This window comes from Tyto alba, unplaced genomic scaffold (genome assembly GCF_018691265.1).
Source record: "Tyto alba isolate M040663 unplaced genomic scaffold, T.alba_DEE_v4.0 Super-Scaffold_8, whole genome shotgun sequence".
Lineage (NCBI taxonomy): Eukaryota > Metazoa > Chordata > Aves > Strigiformes > Tytonidae > Tyto > Tyto alba.
In genome coordinates, this window is record NW_024881329.1 from 16,509,819 (window position 1) to 16,535,506 (window position 25,688).

Here is a 25,688-nt window from a genome sequence, read left to right on the forward strand (position 1 = left end):
ATGAATATAAAGCAGGTAGTGCATAATGACATTACATTCCTGCTAGTTTCCTTTCAATAACAAGCAATGTCACTCATTTGTATTTTAAAATAAAGGACTGGGTAAAACCAACTTCAAAATCCAATGTAGTGGCTGACATTGTGGCTGTCAGATAATGAAAGGTGAGGTCGTAAGAATCTATTGTCAGATTTGAGTAATGTATCTTGAGTCATTTCATTTTACTAGCTGCACTGTTTTGCTTATCAAGTCACATCAACAAGCGGCTGGAAGTTCTCCTGTCCAAAGGGTAAGTGCTGTACAAAAGTGAAGACACAGCAGGGAATGACTATTGCAATATTCTGATTTTCAGTTGACCCTATATGAAATGTAGAACAACTTTTCACGTCAACTCTCAAACAAGAAGTCTACAGGCAGCTGAGAAATTCAATTAAAGTAACCTTAACGGATAGCAAAAAAATCCTGAGACTACTAATGCAATGTATTTTGCAGATGCATTTTGTAGATTCAAAAAAGTGTCTGGATAGTAAACTTATGCTATATGTTTGCCTTGCAAATCAATACAATTTTACTTTTCTCTTTCAACGTCACCAAGAATACACAGTTTGGCCTTTTTTCCTCCAATGCAAACATTATTTTTCAATTTCTCAGTATCTCCTCCAGCTGTCAATAGGTAGTTTCACCACTATTTTTTGTAAAAAGTCCAATAAATACTACTTGAAGTTTATCAGTATGTTTAGATTATAGAAAACATATGGATTATATCTGCTTTTACACTTTAGATGATGATTTCTATGCTCAAAGTAAGATGAACACCAAGTAGAGTGCTTTTTTACTTTGTCTTTTGATTGGACACTGTAGTGATAAACTCAACAACCCAAAGCATCATGAACACATTTTTTGGAGTTTATGAGGGGTAAACAACATAGCAATCAGTTTGCAGTCACAATTTTCTATTTAATTATGGATTAAAATAGTACAAACTCCTCTGGCAATTTTTAATTCAAAACAAGTCTCCAAAAATTACTGGTAGTAGATCCCACTTTCAGCCCAAGATGCAGCAATAATGCTGATGTACGTAGATGAATGCAAGAGCAAATGAAATCAAGAACACGTACTATTAGTACAAATTTTAGTCAGATGAATTTTTCCCAACTGTTTCCTCTTCATGTGACTGCATCCCAGAAGGACACCTGGCATTTCATTCCATACACACAGGGAAAAGACTCAAGGGGTCAGAAGACTCAAGGGTTGTTCTTTCCATTCTACATTCCTACACTGGCCTTTGGTATCCCTCTCCTTTAGGTTCATTCCATTTACATTCACTTTTATTTAAAAAATGTAGCCAAACATTTCTTATGCTACATCTGCCAAGAGATCAAAGGCAACAATGTGTATAGTAGAACTGAAAAAATTATGGGAAAGTGTGACAAAGATGACCAAAGGCTAGGAACAGCATCTGTAGAAGTAAAAACTAAACAGATTTAGCCTAGAAAAGATACATCTTAAGTGAGGGAAGGATATGCTAGAGGGCTTTCAAATCACGAGCAGCAATTAGATGATGAAGACAGAACAACCACTTGAATTCTCTTCCTATGAAAGAATCAAGTGGTGTCAAAGAAAACTAGGAAAAGGCTGCCAAACCAAAAATCCCACCCTCTGACTTAGGAATTTCCTGCGTCATGGTCAGACTGGGGAGCATGTCCTTAGGAAGCTTTGTTATTGATTTCCATCTTGTTATTCCTCCCTAAGTATCCTCTACTGCCATTGTCAAAGAGAAGATACTGGACTAGATGGAGGTTAGATGTAATCTCATATGCCTGTTCTTTTGCCTATCTCATTCAGGGCTGATGCACAGAACAGCAGACATCGTGCCTGGTATCACCCATACCAAGGGATTTTTATTTTTATTTTATTTTTTATTATCTCCCATTATTGCTTATCATGAGGCAGCTCCACCACTGTTAGCCTCACTGAAGAGACTGAATTTATATACACCGTAAATTTGCATTCCTACAACTTTTAAAGCTACGATGATGCATAAAACAAATCTAATCCACACAGTACAAACCCAGGTAAAGAGCAGTACCTGATCGAGAAGGTGCTAGCATTCTCATCTTAACTGTCAGTAAGGGCAGATACAACAATTATTCACCCTCCCATCTATCATAGCTTTTTGTACATCTTAGTCTGATTGCCTTCACCTTCAGTTTTTGTATTAATTGCCTACTCTCTTAAAGCAAGAAACATTTACATGACATGGCATTCATTTTGCTGCCTCACCCCCCTGAAAGCGTGTCCAAAATGAACCTTCCTACCTAAGGTCACGTTCAGAACAGTCCGCTGGAGAAGTTCACCGTACCTGTACATGAAGGGAGCAACCGTGGCAGTGTTCGGGTGGCTGTATTGCTGTTGGGGATGAGGTAGCTGAACACTCACAGTATTGCTCCCTGTGGTGTGTGTCGTCGCGGTGGGGCCGTTGACAGCTTGGCTGCTGCTGCTGCTGTTGAGGCCTCCTACACCTTTTCCTTCTGAAGAGGCCAGGCTGGATGAGGAGCTGGAATGCCTGCTGTCCAGCTGAGACTTCTGATGAGAGAGCCCCGAGCCAGCTTTCCCGCTGCGGCTTCTGTCGCCTTCCTTTGCAGGAGCGGGGGCACTTGAGGATTTCCCTGTGGTGTTTTTCATTCCTGGTTTTGGTATCCCACTGTGGGAAGGGGCAGAAGCCTCCTTCTTGGCACTATTCAGCTTTCCTCCTTTAGGGATAAAGCTTGCGATCTTGGAGGACTTTTTTGGCATCTCTGTTGTTGCTAGTGCTGTCTGTTCTTCTTTTGGTTCCTCTTTCAGGTCCAGCTTTTCAGTGATAGATGTTCTCTTTGCAATGTCTTTACTTTTATCCTTCTCTTTCTCTTTCTGTTTCTCTTTATCCTTCTCATTACCCTTTGGAGAACTTTTCTTATTAGTTAGTGCCCGACTAAAAGTCCTTTGTGCAATTCCCTTGAGTGCAATTTTGGGACTACTGGACATTGATCCCGGATTGTTCATGTTCTGATTCACGGCATCAATTTCTTCACTTTCCTCAAAGCTGAGAAGTGTCTCCAGCTTTTCACAACTGTTGTCCTGAGACCCTGGACACTCAAGCGTTGTCCCTCCTGCTTTGGAGCCGCCTTTGCTATTGAAGAGTTTTAATTTTTCAAGCATGGATTTCTGACCATTGGGAGTTGTTTTGGCGATTTCCAAGGGTGGTTTTGGAGGCTCCGATATGGGCTGCTTTACGGATAACATGGAAGACGTGGCTGTGTGCTTAGCACTAAGGGACTTGCTGCGCCAAGGTTTAATCGCAGAGCTGGGCTGAGGGATGGCTGATGAGTTATTGCAACTAACAGTACTGCTGCAGCTTTGAACCGAGGATGAGACATTTTCATTCATTCCTGTGGGCTGGGAGGCTGTACTGTCTGCGGACTCTGGAAAAAAAACAAAAAACAACCAAAAATCCAACACAGTAGTACCTGATATTATAGCTAGTCTGAGATTCTTTCTGTAATGAAACATTAGGAACTTTACAGTAATAACAGTAGAAAGATAGACACTTATCAGTACTTTCAACATCAGTATCACTTAAAGAAAATAAAATCCAGTTTTCTTTTCCTACAAAGTAGAAGAGTAACGAACTCCCATTATGTAATTTATATATACATGCTGTTTCACACACACAAAAAAAAAATCCTCTCCAGTGCAACCCAAAATGTCTTTCACAATGTGTTTTCCCTTATTAAGTTCATAATGCTTTTTCATTAGCAAAAACACAGCACTGTTTGCTAACTAGGGGTTCCCTCTGCTTTTGGCAAAATACTTGCTGTCCAAGTTCAATTCTTAGAAAAACCTCAAACATATAAAAAAAGTAGGAGTAAGGAACAAATTAAAACTGGAGTCCTTTCAGTTATTGGGGGGGGATACAAGATCTTCATATGCAAAAGGTAGAAGAAAACTCCATGTACAAAAATAAAACCAATTGTGTCCTTATGCATTGAACGTAAATTAAGTATTACCACATATCTTAATCCAGCTGTAAAAGAAACTAGTGGCAGTAACTGTACAGCCCTCCCCCCTCAGAGAAAGCAAATCTTTTATTTATTTAGTTCCTTTTTAATGTTATTTGTTCTTGTTAAGAAATTAGTTCAGAGAGCTTGAAAAATCACACTCACCTACCAGTGGCCACTTCTCCTCTGCAGTTTCCCTTTGCAGAGTTTCCTTTCTGGAGACGTTACTCTCTCAATTATCACAAATATGTTTTCTGTTAAACTGCTCATGTTTCCAATTAACTTTTGTCATCTATGTCTGTTCGCCTGCCCAGCAGCCTGCTGGGGATTAACGGCTCTTACCTATATTTCTCTGCCCTCTAGCAATAAAGTAAACTGTGTATAGAGCTGCATTTTTTTAATTCAAAAATCAACAGCGGTTGAGAGCGTGCGTTTTCAGCAGCAGGAGCAGCCCTGTGAATTCAGCCCTGTAAATCATGAGCCGCTGCAACCACACAGGGACTGTTTTACTTCACTTTCAGCTCTCAGTGAAGATACAGCTCTGTTAACTTCCCTCCTCTGATCCAAAGCAGATCTACTGAAGATTTAAAGCACATACATCTTTCTGACTTAGCATAGAATTGGGTTTCTAAGAGTATTAGAGACTCCTTAATAATAAACTCAGTCATTTCACGTGGTTATGGACAAAGTGGGATAGTAGGAATTAACGACACTTTAAAAAATATTACTGAAGTCAGAAGATTTCCAGGACTCTCTTAGTAACCAATAACTATTATACTGGCCAGTTTTGCTAGTCCTTTTCCGATGGCAAACTACCCACATGGAGCTGGAAGGAAGCAAGAACCAGATTACAGACACAGAAAGGAATTGTACTGCTTTTAACCTAGTGCCAGTCTGCTGACTTCCAGGGTATTACTCCTGTTTTACTCTAGTACAGAAGGAAAAGCAAGCCACCAAATGCCCCAAACAGCAATGTCACCTGGTCCTCGAGCTGCTCTGCTCAAACCTGCTAAATGCAATCTGATGGGTTAAGAAGGACTGAAGAAGTGACAGCGCAGGAGTCGCAGTGACTCCCAGTGCAAGGGGAAGCAGTGACCCACCATCACAGCACCCTGCCCACGGACACGAGAGAAGAAGGAAGGTAAAAACTACTTCAGAAGCTGCTGGAAATGTTACTCCCTCTACTTTCAGAAGCTGTGCACCACTGCTTTTTCCTTAATGCCTGTTACCATACACCGCTGCTTTGTTATTATTTGTATTTCCTGAAGTCCTCCTACCCATCAAAATCTACTTCCCATTGCAACACTGCACCACGCTCCTTTTGAAAACCTAGAACAAGCAAGCCTTTGTCTCAGCCTGCCTTCCACAGAAGATGCCCAGCAAAGTAATGAAAGCTTCACTAAAATCCCAATTGTGCATCATTTACAATTAATTTGTATAGCTTCTTTTAAAAAAAATAATAATTTCCCATCTCAATGTTGGGATACTTCTACAGAAACTGGAGACTCGCAGTATTTTCAACACTAAGTTCCTAAACCAAAGGTATTCTAGCCTAATCATGTTAAACAAATCTCAACACAAAGTGTACTCATGTTCATAAATGATCAGAGCTGCCTGTGATTCATGAACATGCTTAGGACAAATATACAGCTGGGTCCAAGGATGAACCTAGTGTACTGATCAATATGGGCAGGAGCCCTTTACTTTCTCAGAAAAACTGAGTTGCAAGGAGTAACGGGACTCAGATAATATGAGTGACAAATGGAAAATTACCGGTAAGGGATATAACTACAAAGTAGAAGAGCTGGTTGCACACTTGGTTAGCACAACATGCACAGCAACGCAAACCCAGTGCAGGGTGAAGTGGCGTTCAGTCTGAGCACGCAGCCAACTGAACAGACTTGGAAAAAAAACCTGTGTTCTTCTCAGACAGGTTCTTAACAGCAGTTTGAAAAAAATACAGGCAGCGAGTGTATCGGTGTGAACAAAGCCATCCTGCATCCCCCAGAGCTCAGAGCCTATGCAGAGCCCTCGCGTGAGCCGTGACCCGCAGGCTCCAGCACCCACCTGAGATGGAGCCACCTGAGTACCGGGCCGTGGTCCATGACCTCGCTGCAAAGTCTGGCTCCAGCTCAAACACTGAGCGAACTGTTAACACACTGCAGATCAGCGGGGGCAACAGAAACCTGAGGCAAGCCACATCAAAACAGGGCTCCAACCAGCCCGACAAGGTTCTCTTGGAAGTCAGTGGAAGGTGTTGGTTCATTCAGGATGTCAACTTCATCCTAACAGCCCAGGTGAGTGCTCCAGTTCATGGACTTTTGGGGAAAAGGCTTTGCTTGAAACAAGTGAAATGGCTTGTTTGCCAAATCTAAAAGCATTGCTCAGAATTTATTTCCCAACAAAATCCAGAACTTTTAAATTTCTCCTTTCTTTGAATACTTTCAGGATTTTTTATTAATTCTGCCTGGGCACTGAACAAGATAAACTTTTTTCCAGTTTGTTTGTTTTTAAATACAGCATTCACTTTATCCTCAACTCTCCCACATACACCCTCCTGTTCGGAACTTAATTGTGCTTCTGTTGCCAGTGGCGTAGGATGAGTACAATATAACTCCATTTACAGAGCTGCTACTCATTTACAGACATGTCAGAGAAATCAGGACAACAATACTATGACTGTAACATTTTAAAAAAAAATAATATATTGGGACATGAATGTAATGTTCAGAGTTTCTACCTAACATTTTCCAGGAAGTGAATTCTGTGAATGTTGGATGCTGAACATCCAAAATGAATGAAAAATGTTCGCAAACTCTTAAATATACATGTTAAGCAGCTACACTATGGGAAAGGAAATAAGATACTTTCTTATACAAGTACAATGGATTTTGATCCTTACTTGGGTCAAATACAATGAAACTGGAAATTCACTCAAGTTTTTGTTAATTGCACCATGCAAAGTTAATGCAAGAAATAAAAGGTTCAATGTAAAACAAACTCAAGAAAAATGGCCTCAGCTTAAAACTTCAGGCTTTTTAAGATTCTCCATTTCTTTCTCACAAACAAGTCTGCTGGCACTTTTACTCCTCAGACCAATCTTGGTAAACGAAAGGGGTTCTGCTGCCAGAATGGAGATTCAAATGTTAGGTTTCCTAATGAAGCAGTAACATCAATACGTGGATAACACATCAGCATGCAAAGGGGAAAGTTTTATTCAGCACAGCATAGGCCCTTCTTTCATGCAAAGGAGAGCAAGGAGAGCAGGTTTCATGCATTCGATTAATAAGCTTATTATTTCCCATGTGTTCCTTTGTGAGGGAGATATTTTCTTTCTTCAGCAACCTGCATTAACTAAAACTGACTATAAAAGAAATGTTTTCAAACCCAAGCTACAGTCTACAATAAATAATGATCGCTTTCCTCTTTTCAAAGTCAAATCTTGGCCTGAAATCTATTTTGTTCCTAGCATTCCTGTTAAAAAAGATGTTGGTGGTCTAGTTCCAATGCCAATACGCACTGTAGCATGGGTAAATCTGATTTCAGCTGCTCCTGCAAAGTCTTAACTGCATCTGCAAACCTACCCATTTGTGATGAAAAAAAGAGAGTCTGAAGGCTTATGATTTAATTCTTCCACTGAAGTCTTTGAGAGCTTACGTTATAATAAGGTCAGGATAAAATATATGCAATTTCCCATCATTTGTCATGTTCACTCTTAGCAAGTAGACTTTGATTTGCTATAACTGAAAACTTTCAAAAACAATCATTATAAGCATGGAAGGCAACACCAAGACAAAGGATGTTCTCATAGTTACTTCTCCTTAGGAGGGTCAAGAACTTAACAGCATTTTTATTAATTTTAGAATGAACAAGCTGTCATTTTTTATTTCACAGCTATGAGAAAAATAAGAAGTTCTCATGAAGAGAAATAACTTTTAGGCCAGCCCATAGATTAGATAACCCAGTTAAAAAGAAATCCACAACAAAATTCTAATTTAGGAAGCAAAAGCAGATCTGCTCTATGACATTATAGTGTCAGAACTGCAAAAATCACTGTGGCAGCTTCATCATTTCCCATCTAGAGGAATAACTAGCGAGTCTTGACCCTTCCCATCCACCCACCAGAAGATTCTCTTTCAAAGCACTACAAATAAGAGTCCTACAGAGAAAAGCTTTTTAGCCGAGCTATTATCTTCTTCAGTAATGATTTATCATGCTCAGCAAACCCCTGAAATATGGGAATGCCTGCATTTCTGCCAGCAGCCGACTATAAAAATCAGAATCTTTCCATAATCCAAACCACAAGCAGGTAGAGGAGAACATTCCCTACAAGAGTGACCTGGCATGCAGCCCTTCCTCAAAATAATCACAACGCCTCTGGCCCACAGAAGTTTCTGTTTCAATTGTAACGCTGTTGACTAGAGAAAACTACAGCTTGGTGGAAGGGACCGGCTGAGTTACTGGCTCGGGGTGGGCAAAAAGCAAGGCCTCCACCCACAAGATAACTGAAGCTTTGTGTTGTCTTCTACTCTGGACCACATCAAAGAGCAAAAAAAACCCCATTTTCTTAAAGCAGAGATTGCCAGATAGGGAAATTCTGAATAACTTGAGAAAAGCCCAGATAGGAAATATTTTGCTTTGCTGAGGACAAAAACTTTACCAAGCTGGGCAGAATTGGTTCCTTCAACTTTTGTCCATTAGCATTCCCTTTAAGGGGTGAGTTAATTTATTGTAACTTAAGACAAAACTTATCTTTACTCCTTGATATTTTTCTTTCCTTCCATCGTATCTACCTCTTCAATCCCAGTGTTGTAAACTCTGTTGCTTCAACAGCAGTTCCGTGTATTCACAGAAATGTGTCGTACCTCTCAAAACCCATACTGAAGCCCATGGATTTGTCAGTAACTCAACTTCCACGTTTCTCTAGAGACACCTTCATTCACACTGAGCTCCAGTATACGAAACAACAGTTTTGCTGTTTACTTCACCAAGACTCAGCATTTTTGCTGAGGTGAAGGGAAATAAAACTGGAGCAGAGGCAATCCTTTTCTCATTGTCTTGACATAACCGAATAAGACACTTGAATTCCTTGTTGTGTTTGTTTAGTTACTGTAAAATTCAAAATGCTGTCCACATGACTGCCCGAGAAAGAGGTTGGAGAGACCGCTATCAACCATATACCAGTTAGATGATCATAAAAATAACGAAACCAAGTTTACTGTCCCATTCAAAACAAGTTGCACTCTCCATTTAATACTAAACAAATATCATTCTTGTTCAATACTCTCAATTTTTTTCTCATTATTTGTACGATCAAATCCCCCAAGATTTCTCATAACAGAGTTATTCAAAAGCATTAATGAATTCCAGGCTGGGAGCTGTTACAGAGGCTTTCATTAGATTTTATACATAGCTGGAGTGGACAACGTGCACTTAGCAGCCTCCATCTGACACATCTCTCCTACAGGTAGGTTATATGAAATAGGCCATATACACATTAGTGGTCTGAGAACTGCACTTAGGGAATATTGTCCATTGGGGCCTATTTTGACTATTAATAGTGGCTCCAGTTGGGGCTTGGAATGACCATGGAGGAAGAAATAGAGACAGATTTTTAACAGAGAAGGGACAGGCAGTAGGAAAAAATATCTAGAAAACTCCCACTGATCAGTCAATACATCAAACTAAACTACATTTTAACTCAGAAATGTCTTACTCTGCTCAGTGAGAAGTCATACAACTGCTCAAGTGTACAAAGTAAAGTGGCAAATACCAATGCACACTCAAACATGGATATTTTGTGTTCAAACAGAGGAGTCAAACCAAACTGTACAGAAATACCATCACTTTACCATCATCTGTACTTACATACATAAATATGCAGAAATGTATTACATTTTTCTATCAAAAACAGCTGACAGACACATACTACTAATTCTCCTGGGGTCTTCCTCATTTCCTCTCTCTGGTCAATTAAACTACTCTACAACCTGCAGCAGCAGATCTTTCAATCTGAGACAACATGCAGGTAACAATCTACTATGCATGACAGTAAGGAAGGGCCACGGCTTTATGCTCATCAGCCACTTCAGAGGTGGTGGCAGTTCACTGGCACCAGTCATGGATTCTTTAGGTATATTTGGTTATGGACAAGGAGCAGGCAAAAGGCTCAGCAGAGAAGCCACCAATGGACAGGACCAGAGAGGCTGGATGATGCTCTCACCCAGGGAGAGGCGGCTTCTACAGGTGTGGTAGAAACATGCTGGCACTTCCAGACGTCTGGGACATAGCACTACTGCTGTTTGCTTTCCTATGATTTAATAGTGAACTTTTATTTCCATGGCTGTTCTGGCATAATTCACCCAGCAATAAATTTACAAGAAATTGTAAATATTTATTTTAAAAGGAAACATCTAGGAACTGTAAAGACCATGAAATGCTGGGCCAGTTCTTCAGCTGGTATAAATTAACGTGGTTCCACTGTCTTTAACGCAGCTACACAGATGTACATTGGGCAAGAAGATGTTCTCAAGGTTAAATTTTACTTTAAAGCTCGGGATTTTTATCCTCATGAACTCTACAGTTAATAACATGTCATTGGCTATTTTTTTTTTCCAAAACTTTATTTAAATACATTTTTGGCTTGTTTTAGATATTCCTAAAGATTATACCAACTATGGCGAAGTTCTGTGGTCTTGTAAAGCTCTACTTCAGATGCAATTAAGCCTTCAGCCAGCCTTTGTTTAGGCAAAAGAGCACATATTTTTAAATGCCAAATTCAGCCAGCTGAACAGTTGTAAAATTCAGCATGAATATGATTTACTGTGTACTTGTATCTGGTCCTATAAACGTGCCGTATTGCCTGCTGTATTCTGACAGTCTTTAAGCTGTTTAGTGGGCACACACTCAACATAAATATGTCACTAAAGATTCACTAAGATGAGCTGATCTTTCAAAAAATGTACTGGATTAGAAGAGTGAAACAATGCAGGCAATACCCCAGCATATATAAATTTATCAGTTACCCAAGGATGAGTATTTTGTTTGATGTTAATGACTCTCATTAGGGTCACCTCATGACATAAACTGGTAACCTTATGTTTGGGGAATACAGAGACATTCATACGTTTGGTAAATTGGAGACACAGACTGAGTCAGTAAGATTACTTTAATTGAAGCTGACTGAGAAGTTCTGTGCTTAGAAAGAAGAAACTGAATGCCTAAATACAAAAGGTCAAACAATCAGCTATGTATCTGTACTGCAGAAAAGAACTAGGAGTAACAGTATACCACAACTGCACACCTCTATAATGTGCCACTAAGGAAAAACTAACGTCATTCAGGAATGCATTATGAGTATCATCTATATGACAGAGAATGTAATTATTCTGTCCTACTCAGCACTAGAGTAAGGCACCAGGTAGAGTACTGTGTCCAATCCCAGCACCCCTCTAAAAGAGACTGACACTGACAGGCTGGAAAGAGGCCAGAAGAGATCATCAAGACATATAAGATTTATCACAAAGACCCTATGAGAAGAAAGTTGAAATAGTAGATATTGTTTAGTCTAGAAAAGGGAAGGCTGAGGGGAGACATTGTAAGCCTTCGAAGATATGAACACTGTTATAAACAGGACAGAGATCAAGGAAGAGCAACAGTGTGCTTAATTTTTAGCCAATCAGAATCCTGTATTTATATTTTTTAAACAGCTAGCTTTAAGACCAAATGGACACTGCAAGGAGATCATCAAGTCCCTGTCATGAGACATTTAAGAACAGACTAACAAACACCTCTCATGCATAGGTACAGTTCATTTTGCTTCAGAGTTGGAGCACAGCCTTCTCTGGTTATTTACAGATGCAATTCTAGAAATATATAATGTACACTGCAAATGTAATAATTTTAAACGCTGTTCTTTGAACTGAGTTAAAACCAGAAGACATATCTACATTGTAAAGTTATGACTCAAATTTGTGTAAGGATATCAGAACTAGTTTTAGACTAAGAGACAAGCAAAAACCTAGAGATTCTCCCAAGAAGAAAATACAAGCCAAACCACCAGGTTCTCAGGCTATCTTTCAGATTATCTCTTACTCCTTCGTTTCTGTTTCTGTTTTTATTTTTCCTCTTGTCACATCAAATCCATGATCCCTGTACTACATTCAAGGCAAAATAAATCCTACTGAACATTTGGTAAATACCTTCAATGCAAATTATATTTAGAACACTGGATAGGGTTACTCCAACATCTAACTTTTTGGTAGTGCATACAGCTGAAATACAGAAAACATCAACTACTCTGGTTATGGCTTTGTCAAGAGAAGTTATATAAACTTATTTTACCATCAGTCTGACTTACAGGGAAACCGGTCATTCAGTAAAAACAGAGAGCACCTCTCAACTGCCAGCACAGGTGAGCACAGAGGCAGCATCCTAAACACAAAGCAGAATATGATGTTTGCTGCATACCTGACCTAGATGAAATACTTGCACATTTTTAAATGGTGGAATGACTGAAATTTTTGAAATTATCATACTCTCACTTTGTTGAGCCAATCACATTTAACTCCCAGTGAAAATCTGAAAGTGTGGTTAAACGGATTTCAAACTTTATGGACTTATACCTCTTTAAAAAAAACAAAACAAAACAAAACAAAACATAAAACCTTTTCCACTTTTGCAATCCTTTTAATCTTGGTGGCTTTTACACAGTCTTATCAAGTCAACACTTCAAAAGTAAACAACAGAATCATCCAATTTTCTAAAGAAAGAGAAATCTAAAAAGAAAACTAAAGCTGAGATGGATATAGAGCAGGAGTGAAAGTAACTGCTCCAAAAAGTCAAAGGAAATTTTTTCTAAATCTATATGGACACAATTTTCAGTCATGAAGAAAGTTATAAATGCCAAATAAAATAGAATAAAATAAAAATAATGTTTAACTTACTGCTATCTGTTGCATAAACCAACTGTTTCATTCTATAAATCACTTCCCAGCTTTCTGACATCCATACACTGTTCATCGATAAGGAGATAAATCTTTCCATTTCAGGAACTCTGCTTATTTATGCTAGTCTCTAGCGAACTGTTAAATCTTTCTGCTGCTCCTGGTTTCAAAGGGCTTCTTCACCCCACTGCTCCCCCTCCCTCTCTCAGCAGCCTCGCAGGGCTGGGCTCAACACTAGCCCATTGGCACAGTTAAACCCAATTTCTGTGATGATCTGGCAGTTTGTACAAAACGGGTCAATGCCTCTTCAGTATCAACTGAAGAATATCAGAGTCCTCAGTCGGAAGCCACGGCAGCATACTGCCCATAAAGGACATCAGTCGAGATACCAGGCTTAATTTCACATTTCTGTTTTATTTAGCAACATGCCTGTGTACCAGCAGATGTTGGAAGGACCGACTCAACAGGGAGCACTGTAAAAACAGGGAGTCCTACCAGTTGCAAATTAACTTTGTTTGCATTAACTCCCTCTTTTATACAATACCATGTACCTGAATACTTTAGGACTATTTAGTCTTTGATTAGTAAAAGATGTCACTCAAAACGCTAAGACTTATTATAACAACTATTATATATACACACACACACATATATACAATAACATAGAAATATAATAGCAACTGTTATGTTGTTTTATTGTTGGTGACTTCTATGAGCTACCAACATTACAATGACTTTTCAAACAAAGTTTAAAACCAACATTTTTTAATGTATTTTTTTTTGCTTTAGACAGCGTCCCCATGGGGATCTCTGAAAAGCACTCCTTTGTTCCTTCACGACAGTTTCTGAACATGAGAGGAATCAACCACAGATCCTGATGAACCTTGAACACTGGAGTTATTCAGCATGACACCCTTAAAAGAACTTTCCTCAATGCTTGAAAACCAAAAAGTTGACCAGCACAGGCTGTTTAGTAAGCTACCTGCAAGACAAAATCTAGAGGTCCTGCTTTTATTTTAACTCTTCCTACTCAGCCAAACATAGTAACTCCTGCAGCCTGATTATTAAAACAGTCAAAACCACAGAGGACAACTGCTATTTTAGGCCCAAGGAGATTGATTTACCACCACTAGAGTGTTATTATTGTCTCCTGCAGTTGAATGAAAATTTTGTAAGTTGGTTATGGGCTGTAGATACAGATTAAGCTGGTATGAATTGGGGACAATAAAATTTGTTTATTTAAACTTTTTTCTTCTAGAAGACAATAGTCCTTTGAAATGAGTTCACATCAGCCCAGGTTGGTCATTAACACGCTCAGCACCGAACGGTTCACACCATATCTGACAACCTGATCATCACCAAATAGAAACAGCTAGTGGCTTTGTTTGCTTTAAACATATCACTTGTTATCCTCATCATCTCAACCACGAAATATTGAAAGGAACAGCTTTTTGGCCAGGAAAAGGGGGAGACGAGGCAGTACTGAGCACTGGAGCAGGCTGGCCATATATATAGCTTCCACTTGGAAGAGACTGACCTGTTCAGTCATACCAGTAACCTTCTGCCAGCCCTAAGTCAAGCTGGCTCAATGCCACAAGAATTGAACCCGATGTCTCAGCTCCCCGGCCAGAGCCGCTGTGGTAACTAACCCTGTACCTGCAGCCAGAAAAAGCCTTCAATTTCACATTCAGGCTTCTATGATGAATGCTACTATAAATGGGTAAAAAAAATTAAAATGTTAACTCTCTAACAGAAATTTCTACCATGCTTTACAAGTCTGAGCTCTTTTTTCACTACTTTTTAAAAAATTCCTATACTATTATTTGGCACAAAGGCAAAAGCCTGGGGTTTGTCTCTGTTTATTATTATTAATTTATTTGGAGTGGAAAAACTGCATGAGGTTAAACAGAACATAACGGCTCCAGTGAGGAAGTTTGTGCAACATCACTGGATCATCCTGGATTTGGTACAGGAGCCAAACCCAGTCATTCAGAACATCAAATGTTTCATCTGATTTTATGTGCAGCTACAGAAAAGGGCTTGTTCTCCATTTGCATATGCTTAAATAAAAGATTTTTCATTCAAGAAAATTACTAGGATCATCTGAGTTGATCTTAAAGAATTTCACTCAGTAATTTCCAAGCCAAAACTGTAACTCTATCAGAATATCAGCTCTGGGCAAATATTAAATCTTGACTCATTATGTGTGATTTAATCTCTTTCAGTGGCTAATCATCGTCATTCTTAAAATTTCTATCCAGTTTGTGGTCTGAATTACGCTAATTTCAGATTCCAAACAAATAGATACTCATACACTACCTATTGAGGTAATAAAGAATCCTTATTATTATAAATGTCATTACCTACAGGTATCTTGTAGATAACAAGGCAGTAACCTTTCTTTTAGACAAAGACCATAAAATAGCCTTTTAAATACCTAGCTGCAAAGGAGTTTTTCCAAACCTCTAATTATGCAGCATTCTTCTCTATGTTTTATCAGCAACCCTCTTTTTCAAAGCCCATTTGAATACTGCTGAAAATTGTAGCCTTCCAGATATTGTCCACAAGAAACAAGAGTTGTGATCTCACTATGCATATGTCTCACCTTCTCCCTATTTCTAAAGGAGCATTTTTAAATTGAGTCTGAGGGTTTGACAGAATCCAAATCTGCCACTTTTAAATGACCTTTAATGACAGTGAGCTCAAGACAAGCTCAGTAGCACAGAGAACCAAGCCATAAGGGTGTATTCCCATGTGCTTTTTATATCAGTGCACTAATTAATATGAAAATTTTGTCATTAGGAGAAGAAATTTCAATCAGTTTGGTTCCAGATTTAAGATTTAAGATTTTCTACTCTTTACACAAGAGGGCATTTTAAATAAATAAATATGGATATCAAAGTAAAGTTGACAGAAAAAACTATGGTTTGCATCAACATCAGTAAAATAAGACTACCTTGTAAACAAACTGGACAATCACTTTTTTTCTTTTTTTAAAAAAATAAATTAAATTGATGTCTGCTAATTCAGACAATGGGGACTTATAGACACACTAGAGAATCCCCCAGAGACCTCCTGGGTCGTGCAGCTCCAGGAATCAGTTCCATGTGGATTCTCATATGTCTAGTGGTGAGATTCTCATTGCAGATATATAGACTTAACTCTGAAGCGTCATTCCTGCTAAAGCTATGACAAGAGATGCCATGCCTTCTTAAACTGTAACAATAAATATAACTGCCTACATATGAAGTGCCCTCATTTTTAGCACACATTTGGTGTATGTAACTGTACACCAATATGACTGATTTGCTCAGCAGAGTGGAGGTTACCTTTCCTTGCTAACTTTTTACCAACCTGGTAGTTCAGCCCTATTTCGATAACACAAAGTTAAAAAGTTATAGGAAAGAAATTCCTTAAATGTCCTTTGAAATACCCTAGTATCTCTTCCTATTTAACTAGTTTATACTTAATAAAAAATTGTAAAGTAAATAATATTTAAAGGTATCAAAATGTGGTAATTATATACGTGCCAGTGCTCAGAGCTGTACTCAAGTTCTACTAGCCCCTTAGTGCTGGTTCCATACAGGTCTGATCCATGCAAAACTGTCACTGCAATGAGACCCTGTCTCTTTGGAATCTGCAGGGCCCTGTACTTCCCTCTGCACCTCTGCCACCCTCTGTACTGGAAGGATTTTAGCTGTGTCAGCATTGTAAATATGTATGTCAGTAATGGGTAAAATGCAGACTGGTTTGAGTATCACTGCATCACATAGCAATATACACAGCTTTGCACGACAACAGACCAGAACTGAGCATCAATACAGAAGAAGGGAAAACATGGAACATATAAATAAGGCAGGCATGTAGGACACTTACAAAATATCAGAGCTTTTTCTTAACAGGTAGAACTAGCAGTCCTGAAGCACACTTAAATTTTGCTTTGTCTTTTTTCCCCCTCCACAGAATCCCTAAAATAAATCACTTAAAACTGTTCAGACAATGTCCAGTATACTTTTAACACTCTAAGAAACTAACCATACATTTAAATCGTAGAAATCATAGGACAGCCTAGGAAGAAACCTCTGGAGATCATTCCTTCCAACCTTCCCTCGGAAGCAAGGCCTTAGATGAGGTTATCCAGGGTTCTGTTAAGCCAAGTCCTGAATGCATCCAGCAAGGGAGATTCCATCAGTTCTCTGGGCAAACTTCTGCAATGTTTCATTCTTCTCATAGCGAAGAATTTTATTCTTATTGATAGACAGAAATTCCCCTAAAGGAACTTGTGCCTGCTGCCTTTTGTCCGGTCACAATGCATCCTTGTGAATACAGTGACTACCCTTTACATATTAAAAGACAGAGTGATTAAATATATACTGCGTTCCAAGTTAAAAGGGATTACCTGAAATTTGGAAGAAATAAAATAAAAGGAGCATCAACCAGAGGAGCACATGCTTTTCTTACTCTCCTGCCCTTACAGTATATCCATACCTGAAAATCAAGACATGCAGAGCTGAGCTCATAGCTGACTCAGCAGGTTTCAGAACCCTGTCACAAGACTTGTATCAACTAAGTGTGCAAGAACACTGCAATTAAAAGTTATTTATTTCATTTGAGTGCATAAATTTGTATGCATACATTATTTTTTTTTCTCTTTTTTTTCTAATACTACCTACTTAAGAGAAACCTGACACTATTAGCACCACCTTCTTCATAAATCCGAACGATATATATTTCCTTTCATCTCATGCAGAAACAAAGTCTGGTAGTGCTTTTTTTCTACTGACACTTTACATAACATTCAATCCAAATGAAAAGTGTAATTTTTTCCCACAGACTGCTACTGCCCTCTGTAGGATTTTTTTAAATAAAACATTAGGAACAGAGTAGAAGAAAAAAATAAAAAGAAATCATGTAAGCCTGTCACATTACTGTATCACTTCATAAACATACTCGAGATGGCGTATTAAGTTGATGTTTCCTATAGCTTCATAAGTTCAAGAATTTTATAGACTGTGGATCCAAATGAGGAAGTAATAAGCAGAATATTATCATACAACATTACCAGACTTTTAAGACTGCAAAATGAAAATGGAGTGCCTGAAGATCAGGTTAGACAGTGGATATATGAGGGTGTTCAGAGCTAGTGAAAAATACCCACCATTTTTCAGAACTGCAAACTGTTTTCACAGCCTGTCTCAAAAGACTCTCCAACTGTGTCTAGCTAAGCAAAACATTGCAATACATTAATGAGAAAATCTATTGTATCTAAGTCCTTACTGAAGTTGCATGCTTCGGTATTTAAGTTTCATTCTTGATAGTACCTAGGACACAGTTCTGCTGCTTATTCTCACGGAAAAAAAATAGATATCTTTATTCTAAATTGCACAGGCAAATAAAATTCTGTCTATTTTTTACTCGATGATCTTATTAAAGAATTAGAAGGACATGGTCATGTGAAGCCTCAAGATAACTAATAACTAATAATTTACGTACAGGCACAGAAATGCAAAGCTCATTTGCCTCTTTACATTCCTTAGAAATGTTTTTGATACTATAGATGAGTTCAGTAGTGACCTTGGGAAGTGGCTGGTGCTTCTCATGCCATAGTACACTTGTGGTGTTTAAGGATATTAAAGAATAAGAAAGTAAACCAAAGGTGAACTTACTTATGCATGGACTAAATAACTCTGACAATTCAGAAGTGAATTAAAAGACTCCAATTGTATGAAGGGATTATGATGGCATAGAAAATCACAAGCCTGGGTGGCTCATTATTTCCCCGCAATCCAAAAATGCAATTAGACTTTAATTGCATTTTCTTAAGAGGAAAAAGCTGGTAAGAGCAATTACACGCATTAAAATACTGTGCCTAGAATGTTACTGCAATTATAAATGTCTAATCACTATTAGAATAAATTAAAAAAATGTACCACTGGGTGTTACCATTTTATGATGTGAGGAATAAGGGCAATGAAAATCCTTTAGGTTTGAAAGGAATTTTGCATATATACTGTGGGGCTAACTCCAAAAAGCAAGTTAAACCTATCATGCCCTAACCTCAAAGAAGGTGTCCATTGGACTGAACTAGGTGTCTAAGTCATGCCTACTAGAGAAGACAGATCTCTTCTCCACATCTGGAAACTGGTTTCAGGCAGTGTGTAAAGACTGAGAAAGCAAAATAAAATACTGAATACACAATGTAAACTGTTAGGAAGTGAGAATTGCATCTCCTTACTTGTGCTCCTTTGCTAAGAGTACATATACATCTCACAACAAACTTGCATGCACCCAAAAATCTCTTATTTTTATGCAACAGTTTTTGATGTTACATAAATCTTTTCCCCAATATTTCTAGAAAACCAGTGGTCTCATCATTAATTCATTAATGGAATATTTCAAAAAATTGAGGTTATTTATTTTCCAGTAGCTAGCTATTCCTCCATGCTCCATTTACTGTCCTTTCCATTTCTGATGCATTGTTTCAATTAATGCACTTTCATTGCCACAAGACACAGACAACTGACTAACAAGACAACTCACATTTAGAAGGAAAGGCCATAAATTAATAAAAGCTGAAAATTACAACTTGCTTTGTAAGAAATGATTCAAACATAATACACTGAAGGCTACTTTCTATCGCAAAGTGACCAGTCATGCCAAATCAGTCTGCCAAAACAGGCAGATTCCTCTTTCTCCCATTTCCTTCTCCAAAAACATGCAAAAGAGCTAGTAATGGGTAAAGAGAAGACGACTAACCAAAGACCGGCACACAGCATGGTCATGTAGGTCTTACTTCCTTAGGGAAAATATAGGATATGGGTCAGGAAATTTGAATTGTCTCTGTACTTTGACAATTAACTTTGTCTGGCAATGCTACAATTAACTTAAAATAAGCCAAAAATTAGTCAGACCAACTACTTTTGTTTCTCATGGATGCATACCAACTTTGTGCCATGATTATATTTTTAAGTAAAGTTCAAATTCAACTTACATAATCCCACTTTTTTTTTTTTTTTTAAACCATAATTTATGACTGGAAATCTTGACCAGAGCAAAATTCTCAGTACTCAATGCAACTTATGTAGGCTGTTAACCTAAAAAACAACCTTGTTTCTTTCAGTCATTTGTAATTTTCATAGGAAGCAGATGATCTCACATGCTTCTTCAGCAATCAGCTTATCTTTCTGAAGAGATGGATTATAATGAAGAATGAGGGTTCACAGAACTGTCTGCCTAGAAGCAGTTTATATTTAAGTTACTCAGTTGACAAATTATTGTTATTTCTCTGTATATGTGAGGACTTCTATCTTTCTTCTTCTAGTTTGTTGGGGTTTTTTTTTAAGACTGAAACCAGTACTTTACTCTCCTTACTTAGTAATCTTGGTAAACTGAGAAAAAGCCAAGGTAGTTCAAGGTCTCTTCTCTTCAATGCAACCTAACAATGCACCACCCATAGGCAGGTAGGGATCCTCCAGCCAACCAACACATGCTTCAGGATGAGACACATCCCACACTGCGCCTCCCCAGTCCAGCAGTTACAGGAGATGAGCAGAAGAGGAGAGCATTGACAAGGAGGAGACACAGGGAGAGTGGGGAAACCTTACACAGCAAAACAAGGTTTCAGTAGTTTTACTGCTCATGCCATAACTTGTCAGCTTGATCTTTTAACTGAAAGCCAGATCTAATTCAGATTTAGTGATGACTATTACATACTGATGCTATGGTTAAATCATTACTGTTTACATAGTGTCCCATCTAAAATACTAAACATGGATTTACCAAGGTAGAAGGTTGCTAATTTATTAGTATATTATGCTAATTAATTATAATTATAATAATTATATTAGTCAGCTGTGAATTTAATTTTGTTCTTATATAAGGTCTGATCAGGGTAATTCAGAATGTCCCTGGAGGGTGCTGAGGACTCTCCATTGCCACCATCACAAGATGAGGGTTCAGGCTGTAATGACTACATGGGGTAATATTCTAAAATCTAATGACATGCAGTCACAGGACAACAGTATCTAGAGGAGGAAAAACACAATTTCCTGAAAAGAAACAAGCATGAGAACCACAGGCAAGTTGAACCAGACCAACATTTTTCCCTCAAGCAAAATCCTCATTACTGCTAATACAAGTTATGCACAGACAAGGGGACTTGAGCCTAAAGGGATCGGCTGCCAAGCCACCACAAGAAGATTGCATTGAAATCCAATGCTGATCTATCTTTGTAAGTGTAATGACTTTGTTAAGGATACAGAATTAGCTGCCAGCCTATGCCAACAACTTGACTGTATCAGTCTGGAGTGATCTGCTCAGTTCTCATGAGCCACACCCCCCAAAACTCCATGGTAAATGCTGCATTATAGAGCTCAGAGCGACAAACTCAAGCTAATGAATGCTGTCAGATTACTAGATTAGTGAACGGACACAAAGTCAGCAAATGTCAGTCAAAAAAGCACCACTTCAGACAGAACACAGTACTTAGTTTTTCTGATGCACTGCCATCGACACAGTTTCACTGCAACTTTTATCAAACCAAAACATGTTCCTGCCTTCAAACCCTATGCTGTGCGATCCAGGAAATTAGATTTAAATCATATGCTTTTGTAACTTAAAGGATCTTCTACAATAGCGGAGGGAAGGAAAGCAAATGGTACTATTTATCATATAAAAACATTGAAGAAATCTTCAGAGGTCTTTTTCAATTCCTGTCAAAATACTCATCAAAATGTCTTATTTATTGATTAATTCACTCCCACTTATCTGTGCTTGAAGCAAAATGAAAAAACATGTTTCAGCAGTACCAGTTTTTCTCAAAGATATTTTTTACATGTACCTTTAGGACAGCAAGTCACAACTTCAGCTATATTAAAGGAGGACTACACCTTTTTAAAGAAAAGCCAGCTGGTTTTTGGATTGTAAATGTCGTGTTTACGCCATAGAGCTTTGAGACAGTCTTACAACTTCTGGAGCTTAATGTAAAGTTCAGTTTTCCCCGAACGAAGCCACTATTATGAAAAATCTAGGATGACAAAATCTCAAGTGCTTACCTTTGTCATTGCTACTTGTTGGTGTTGGAGGGGGAAGTCCAGGCTTAGATTTGTCATAATTGTTAAAGCTCTGGCTGCGACGATTGTTGGCACTGATAGAACCACGAGCCTTGGCCTCACTGCCTGCAGTGGACACTCTTGTCGTGGGGCCTGGAAGTCTGATGAAAGAATTACAATAGGATTAAATATATTTAAAAAATACTCTTGGAAAGAAACTATGGAATATCATGCATAAGCTGCAAAGAAAAGCATGAATACCACAAGTATATACCCGTAAGTATCTTTGTTCTTTTATAAGAACAAATCATAAAATCATCCTAGGTTAAAAATATATGTTAAACAAGCTACAGTCTGAATTGTTCTACATCAGGAAAAAACCTCCCTGAACCGAAATTAATGGTCATTTGCCACAAATCCTGTGAATCAGAAGTATTTGCAAGTAAATTCCGTGGAGCAATACCACTGGTACAAGTTTAAGACTAAGTGAGACACTGCTGTTCTTAAACTAGATGGCTGGACACTTTATTATATGATGGACATGTAAGGGCTACCCTTATTTTGGAAGTAACAATGAGACAGAGCATGGCTGCCTTTTCCCTTGCAGAGAAGTATATCCCATCTCTGCTCTGAAAGCTACAAAGCCTAGCAGCCAAACCCAGTGAAACTTAAACTTGGTTTAATTATTTGAGCCTATAAAAATCACACAAAGTTTAAGTGGCCCCTCTTAGGACAACCATATTATCAGTGAGCTGGTATAAGCCTCTGGTTTGAACTGGATCAGTCTCTTCCGGCATTCCCTTATCATGGCCTGTATTTACAAGATTTAGCTGCTTACCTAGAAAAAAACATAGTTAGGATTTTGTACTTTCATGCTTTTCAGGCAAAAGGGGAGGGGGAAGACTTTTCTAAGAAGCCCAACAGAATTAGGAAAGCCACTGGCATCGTATCTTAGAACAGTATATGTGCTTGAGTCCTTCAGAGTCAAAGTTCATACATAGAGTTTCCATAATTATACTGTATTCTGTGAACTAATGAGCACATATTTCTACATTACAAATAGATGAAATACTAAAAATTAAAAGATTTGGTAGTTGCTCAAAATGCACACTGAGAGTTACTGGAACACTCACTGTTTTGAAAAGCAAGGATATCACCTTAAAGACTTAAAGATAGAACCAGTTCATGTCACCTACAGCAGGACTGGAAGGCATCACTTTTTGCTGTCTTTGTACCTTCTGTATGGTATAATCTCTTTAAAACCTCTTTATGTAAAACACAGAAGTCTAAACATCTTAAATAACTTGTGTCAATAATAGGCTAAAATAAAGAAGTCCCAGTTGTCAGAGAGAATGGGTATGCAACCAACCAAATCATCATTGTGCCTCTGGGAAGGAGGAGAAGCCAGGAAGGAGTCCGGCAGGGCTTCCTATATAAACTGGCTTCTCCAAGACTAGTGAAGAAATAGGAAATATGAAAGGAAACATGAAGGGAAAGAGCAAAAATGTCAGCAGCTGCATGCACATGCTTTCAAAGCTCAAAGGAGGGTAAGACATAAGGGCATCATTCAAATACAAAACCCCAAATCAATTAACAAACTCAAACCACCACAGATCTGCCACAGCACATCATGGTTCTGAGGTTGACTTTGCTGAAGCCTTTTAGACGAGCCCCTCAATTTATGCAGACTTCTTCAACAAGCTGTACATACTCATCATGTTAGAAAGTTGTACATATTCATCATTGCAGCGAGGTGTAAATGAGAACACCCCAGAGATGCTTCATCCACTGTAGAGGAGACTACATGGGAAGAAGCAGGGGCAAACCAGGGACAAATGCTGTTCTTGAGAATGTGGTAGTCACAAAGACAAGAGAGTTCATGAAGAGTTTGTTTTGCTCAATAGGAAATGAGCTAGGTTTCCAACAGGTAAGAAGGACACACAAGAGACCTCAGCTGGAAGTTTCTACCCAATGATAAAGCATTGTGAGTACAGGCCAACCACTGCAGGAAGGCTACTGGAGCCCCCAGTACTGGGAGGGTAGCTTTCTATCAGGGCTTGGCAGGAGGGAAGGGATAACATTCTGGTACCGATGGGTAGGAAAAACTCCCCACACATACCCACACAGGTTCTACAAATCTGCCACATTTTAAAGTAAATAAAGCTACTCAAACCACGTGACCACTCAAGAAGTGACAAGTTTTCGATTCAAGTTGGTATCGTCACTGCCAATAAAAACATACTGAGAATAAAAAACATACATGCTAAAAACACTCTTGAAGAAGATATGACTTCTCTTAGACTTTTTTCCCCCCTGTAGTTTAACTGACTGATCTTAAGCTCCTGCTTTTGCTATTAGGCCAAGATATTTCATAGCAGTGCCTGTGAATTCTAGGGGAAATAACAACAGATTTGGGGAGATATTTCTAGCTTCTTGCTATGAGAGAAAAGGTACTGAGCTCAGAGAATGCTCTCCATTACTGCACTTCAGCACCCCTTCTAGGCAAATATGAACTGTCAAGTTGTAATTATGATCAAAGGAGAACATGAAAAGGAAACATGGGACATTTTAACAGGGGTTATACTGTAGACCTTCACTGTTGTCATAAAATAAATAAGATGAGGGAAATAAATCCAAATTATGTAGCAAAACTAGTAATCTATCTAAACTTGCCAAGCCGAATACAAATCGTAAGTACTAGTTCCCAAGCTTAGCAAAAATGGTATGGTATAGTTTATCAATGCATAACTATATAAAAATTCATAGTAAAACATTTTAATATATAACAGTAGTAAAAGTAAACATGATTAATAACCAATTAATAACACAGAAACCCTTATGTTCACTGACATGGGATGGTCACATGAGCTGGCATGCAAGTCATGCTGGGATTCAGGAAAAAATAGACTGAAATACCTATTAATCAGTTTTAGGGAGATTAGATGTGCTCAGCCTCAGAGCACTGGGGAGCGCAGCTCTGATGAGACACCCCCACACAGTGCCATTTGGCCTCGCACAGTTCACATGATGCTCCACTTACTGCTAGGACAATAGCCTGATACTAGTTGTTTCAATAATGCAGATCTAAATACAACTAATATAGATGTGTACAGTGAGGAGAGAACTCCCAGAACCATGTTTTGTTCTAAAAAGCAAAAGCTCATAAGGACAAGAAAATTAATATTAAATATAAAATAAAATTATTTTCTTGTAGGCCAGAATGCATTCCACACCTTGGAAACAAAAAAGAAAAAAAAATTAAAATCCATGTAACACTTCCAGGTTTCAGCTGTTTGTAAAATGCCTAGTTACAAAGTATTTTCAACAGGAACCCTAAACATGCATCCAGAAATATTGCAAAAGGATTATCCATGCTTTGCAGAAGATGAAGAAATGCTAACCTAGAAGACTTTTTCTGACCAAGAGTGAATCGGATGATTTTGCTTTGAGATGAGTCCCTGGGAGATGCACTGTACAACAGGAAAGAAAAAGTGGAAGAGAACATTGAACAAAGAAACTTTTTTTTTTTTTTTAACCACTGAAGTTAGTAACTAATTTTAGGGAGGAAAATGAATGTTTTTATGAATTTCACAGGAAAAAAAAGCTTCTTGCCTAAATTAACTTTATGCCAAAACTCCTAAAATCTGAAATTAATTAAT

The 25,688-nt window shown here is 38.3% G+C and overlaps 1 protein-coding gene across 7 annotated transcripts in view; it reads right to left on the reverse strand.

Moving 5' to 3' along the window:
* Window positions 1-25,688, reverse strand: part of NAV2 (neuron navigator 2) — a 410,112-nt gene that overhangs the window by 106,718 nt on the left and 277,706 nt on the right. For 4 of the 7 annotated variants that reach the window (XM_033006875.2, XM_033006874.2, XM_033006871.2 and 1 more), the window contains exons 6-7: window positions 22,033-22,190; window positions 2,360-3,458 (exon numbers count right to left, since the gene is read on the reverse strand). In XM_033006875.2, the coding sequence (XP_032862766.2) occupies window positions 2,360-3,458; window positions 22,033-22,190 (1,257 nt within the window). Of the gene's footprint in view, window positions 1-2,359; window positions 3,459-22,032; window positions 22,191-25,430; window positions 25,500-25,688 lie in introns of all 7 variants that reach the window. The other 3 variants (XM_033006873.2, XM_033006869.2, XM_033006872.2) reach the window with 1 other exon arrangement.